Source organism: Hordeum vulgare, chromosome 5H, assembly GCF_904849725.1.
Source record: "Hordeum vulgare subsp. vulgare chromosome 5H, MorexV3_pseudomolecules_assembly, whole genome shotgun sequence".
In the NCBI taxonomy this organism is placed as follows: Eukaryota; Viridiplantae; Streptophyta; class Magnoliopsida; order Poales; family Poaceae; genus Hordeum; species Hordeum vulgare.
In genome coordinates, this window is record NC_058522.1 from 18,838,798 (window position 1) to 18,844,104 (window position 5,307).

The window sequence follows — 5,307 nt, forward strand, 5'->3', positions numbered from 1 at the left end:
CTTCTCTCGCCCGCCATCGAGAGAGGCCGAGGAAGAGGAATCGCACCCGATGCAACCGCGACCCTCTGACGGATAGGAATGGGATTCGTCGTGCGTCGAAGGCTGGGAGTGGAGGGGAGGCTCGAGGCCAAGTGGAGACGGGCGGTGGGGCAGCTCGAGGGTGAGCGGTGGGCGGCAGTAATTGCCATTAATGGCGGTAGGTGAAACCTCGCCCGTCGCCACGCCCGAGCGGGTTGGTGTTAGTTTAGCCATCCATTCTTAGGGCTAATCTATTAACCCAGTGCCTAGGACCAGTTGTTGTTTTCTGCGTGTTTTTTGGCTTTTCAGGAAACAATACCAAACCGAGTCCAAACACTATGAAACGTTTTGATGCTTTTTTCGAATCAAAAAAGACCTGAAAGCTTCGAAGGGAGACCAAACAACGCACGAGGAGATAACAAGGCAACAAGGCATGCCTAGGGGGTAGACGCACCCCTTGCCTTGTGGGCAGCTCGTCGATCCGTCTGACCTAATTCCCTTCCCTACTAGAGGGGTCTTGGCATCACTATGGATATTATCACATGAAGAACATTTTCATGGGAGAAGGATAGTAGATGGAGCTAAGCTCAACAAAGTGATTGACAATACATTATTAGCTAACCCTAGATGAAGATGGGGAAGGAGTATTTATGGTACTAGACAAAATAGAGTGGTATCAATATAGTGACGTACAAGTGCAAACTGCAGGAAGCTTCGTCTCTGCGTTTCGTCCGTTATTTTTTTTGAGCGGCGTCTGACCGCCGGCCGTCTTGTTTTCTAGCCGTCGTCCCGCCGTTAACCTCGGAACCAAGTGGCCTATATCTACTTCCGCACCACGACCATGCACAGGCAGAGTTTCGAAGCTATACAACTCAACACGGTCGATCTCGAGCGCCGGCGAGCGAGCGATCTCAGCTGTGCCCGTCGATGTCGATGGCCGGTGGTCGCCTGCCCGCCGTCTTCAAGCGCCTCCTCCAGTTCACTGGCATCTCTGTTGCCATAGCTGTTGCCGTGAAGCCCCTGACGACGTCGTCGCTGCCGCCTCCGGTCGACCCGCACGCTAAGGCTAAGCTCGCCCGTGGCGACGGGTGGGATGCGGCACTCCTCGAGCCGCTCAACGCCGGCCTCCGCGGGGAGATACTCAGGTACGGCGACCTCGCGCAGGCCACCTACGACGCCTTCGACAACCGTTATTGGTCCCGGAACTGCGGCACCTGCCTCCACGGCCTCCGTCGCATGCTCCCGGCGCTCGGGCTCGCCGGCCACGGGTACGTCGCCACCGCGTTCATCTACGCGACCTGCGACGTCGATATCCCCCGGTGGCTCATGGCGCGGCTCCACGCTGACGCCTGGGACGACCACGCCAACTGGGCCGGGTACGTCGCGGTCGCCGGGGCGGAGGAGGCCAGCCGCGTCGGTCACCGGGACGTCGTCGTCGTGTGGCGCGGCACGATGGCGGCGGAGGAGTGGTTCATGAACCTGAGGACGAGCTTCGTGCCGTTCGACACCGCCGCCGGCGACGGCGCCATGGTGGCCGAGGGCTTCCACACCTTGTACACGTCCAGCAACGCCGGGGACAGCTACGGCGCGCGCAGTGCCCGTGACCAGGTCGCCGACGAGCTCAAGCGGCTGGTGGAGCACTTCGGGAAGCGCGGCGAGGAGGTCCGCGTCACCTTCACGGGGCACAGCCTCGGCGGCGCGCTGGCCCTGCTCTCGGCCAGGGACGCCGCGGCGGCGCACCCGGGCGTCCCCGTCCGCGCCGTGACCTTCTCCGCGCCGCGCGTCGGCAACAGGGCCTTCTCCGACGGCCTCACATCGCGCAACGTCAGCGTCCTGCGCGTCGTCGTCATGACCGACCTCGTGCCGCTCCTCCCCCGGACGGCGCTCGAGGCCTCCGTCGCCGGAGTGGTGGGTGGCCTGTGGGCGCTGGCCGGCCTCCGGCAGGCGTCCGCGTACGTGCACGTCGGCCACGAGCTCGCGCTGAACGTCTCCAAGTCGCCGCACATAAAGGACTCTCCCGACCGGGTGGGATCTCATAACCTGGAGCTGTGCTTGCACCTGCTCGACGGCCATGAGACCGCCGCCGGCGCGTTCCGGCAGGACGGTGCGCCGCGGCGAGACGTGGCGCTGGTGAACAAGCGATCCGCGATGCTGCACGACAAGGAGGGCATTCCGGAGGAGTGGAGCCAGATGGCGAACAAGGGGCTCGAGCGTGACGGGTCCGGCCGGTTGGTGGTGCCGGAGCGGGAGCTCGACGACATGCCGATGGCGGACGACGTGCTGCCGGTGTCGGAGCTGGACTAATGCGTCGGATGACCCGCGTGTGTTGTGTGTGCTACTACGCTCAGAAACACTTCTCGTTTCATGTCTTTGCACGTGCTCCCAGTGTCAGCTTGCTTAGTGTGATGATGTGTTAAGTAAGTAATTAGTTTGTTCATAAACTGTACATTTGCAAGCTTTTTAATTATGGTAAACAATTATCGGTTCTGCTAAAACACATTTAGATGTGAGATAAATATTACACATGTAGGTTATATATCATTGCTCTTACATTTTTCGAACCGGGCTCCTTCCCTTTCAATTATATTCATAACGGAAATACAATGTCTTGCGGACCACAAATAGAGAGAAGGAAAAGGAAAAAAGCGAGCACGTGACAATGCCAGGAAACCCATTGTCTACGCCTGTCATCAGGAACGATAGACTGTAGGGCGAAAACCTGACATCATCAACCACCGCGCATAATAAAACTAGCCTACCAACATAAAAGTATCACTCGAATATCCCCATACAACATACCGCCAACCAAGCTCAGAAGTGCAAAAGCGAAATGACCAAACTGATACCACAACAAGAGATACTATTTTTGGTTGTCATCAGCCCATCCAGCAAGCGCCATCAACTCTCCTGGCAACTTCAACTGCATTACCATTTCTCCCAACCTTCTTCTTCATCAGCTTGCTCAGTAGTTTCTGGCATCGGAGGCCCGCACAGCAACAACATCTGAGATGCATTTTCTTTCAGCATTTTGGCACCTTTTTAGACGACCTCCATCATCGCAGGTTTCTGCAAGCCTATCCAGTATTTAAGAAATGCATAAGATGTAAAGATAATTTCAAAAGGACTATTGATCCATTTCCTCTCAAATGTGGCACGATTCCGGGCCAGCCACATTGCCCAGCAAATCGCAGCTAAGCCAACAGTATAAACATCATAGAAATCAGGCAAAAAAGCATATAACCATGCATAAAACTGCCATATAGAATTTGGGACATAACTAGTTCCAAACATAGCTCCCACGGTCCTCCAAACCACCCTGGCTACTGGACACAATAAAAGTAAGTGCTGAGCCAATTCAGGTTGCTCACAAAATGAACATTTGGGGTCCCCTTGCCATTGACGTTTCTTCATGTTGTCTCTAATAAGAATAGAGTATTGGAAAAGTTGCCACAAAAATATTTGAATTTTCAGAGGAATCTTGGCCCCCCAAATCCATTTATAACTGGATCCCGCAAGGTTTTTTTTCAACCACCTGTACATAGATTTAGTCAAGTATTCTCTGAAATTATCCAACTTCCAGTATACCTCATCATTCTTATCTCTATCAATCTTTCCCAACACATACCCCTTCATTTCAACCCACTTTTGGAACAGTTCACTGGACAATCTCCTTCTAAATGAAGAAAGATGGTTCATATTATTCGTCTTGTCTACAGTACACTCCTTATCCATACAGATTTTAAACAGTTCATGGTATTTGTCTTTTAAAAGAAAGTTACCCCCAAGTCATCTAGTCAAAGGCTAGCTATGTTTCCTTTGTTCAGTTGGACCCCTCTACCAGCCATATAGTGCTCTTTGACTTTCAATATAGCTTTCCAACATGGGGAGTCATTAACTTTCTGTTTGACCCTAGCCACTGAGGATTTTTTAAGATACTTAGCTTTCACAATATCCTGCCACAGTTCTTCCTTTTTCTCAAATTTCCACCACCATTTTGTCGGCACGCTAATATTTTGCTTCCTCAAATCCTTTACCCCGAGTCCCCCTTTCATCTTGGACCTACAAACACGAGTCCATTTCACCATATGATAACATTTTCTCCCATTACGATGCCAAAAAAAATTCCTCCTAGGCTTGTCCCATCTTTCCAGAGTAGTTTTCCTAATCAAGGACGTGCACATATAATAGGATGGAATGTGTGACAGTACAACATTGACTTTAATAAGTCTGACTCCGCTAGACAAAGTTTCATTGATCCAGGTTTCCTCATGGCTAGTAAATTTATCATCAACTAACAACCAGTCATTGCCCTTAAGGCCAGCACAGCTGGCACGCATGCCCACGTATTTAATGGGAAAAGACCCAATCTCACAGTTAAACATTTCAGCATAGTTTTTCACTGTTTCATTATCAGCACCAACCGAGAAGATCTCACTTTTCAGAAAATTGATTTTTAGGTCTCACATAACCTCAAACAGATATAGCAACAATTTGATATTAAGAGCATTACTAGGATTATCTTCAAAGTATAAGATGGTATCATTAGTATACTGTAGTATAGCTACCCCATGTTCCACTAAGTCTGCTGCTAATCGTGTAAACAAACCATTTTCCTGCGCCTTAAGGACCATCTTTGTCAGGAAAACAGCTGCCAGATTAAATAGGAAGGGAGATAAGGGGTCACCGTGTCTCACTCCTTTGGCACTTTGGAAGTAATCCCCCACCTCGTCATTCAAATTTACACTGATAGTGCCTCCCACCAATATTTTCCTAACCCAATCTATCCATTGGGTGTTAAACTTCCTTTTTCTATGACATTCTAACAGGAAATCCCAATTTACTTTGTCATAGGATTTTTCGAAATCGAATTTGAGCACAATCCCAGGTTTCTTACGAGCATAGGAATGGTGCAGAATTTCATGAAGCGACATAATTCCATCCATGATATCCCTATTCATAATGAAAGCGTTTTGGTGCCTACTAAACAGAATATCAACAAAAGGTTCCAATCTAATAGTAAGCACTTTAGTAATCAGCTTGTATACACAACGAAGCAAGCATATAGGTCTGAATTGTTGCATTTTATTAGCCCCGACCACCTTGGGAAGCAAAGTTATAATACCATAGTTAAGTCTCTCCACATCAAGCTTATTCTCGTAAAACCATTCAAAAAGCAACATCACATCCTTCTTCACAATATCCCAGCAATATTGAAAGAATTCAATTGGAATGTTATCAGGACCAGGAGCTTTATTCTGTTTCATAGAAAACAAAGCATTTTTAATCTTC

General features: G+C 49.8%; 1 protein-coding gene across 1 annotated transcript; it reads left to right on the top strand.

Annotated features, from left to right (window-relative positions):
* The first annotated feature begins 859 nt into the window (after positions 1 to 859).
* Positions 860 to 2,464, top strand: LOC123397777 (phospholipase A1-Igamma1, chloroplastic-like). Its single transcript, XM_045092308.1, has one exon. It carries the CDS (start codon positions 946 to 948, stop codon positions 2,320 to 2,322), a length of 1,377 nt encoding a protein of 458 aa, XP_044948243.1. The 5' UTR covers positions 860 to 945; the 3' UTR covers positions 2,323 to 2,464.
* Positions 2,465 to 5,307: the final 2,843 nt, after the last annotated feature.

Coding starts and splice junctions, on each gene's coding strand:
- LOC123397777 (XM_045092308.1), top strand. CDS start 946: ATGTCGATGGCCGGTGGTCGCCTGCCCGCCGTCTTCAAGCGCCTCCTC.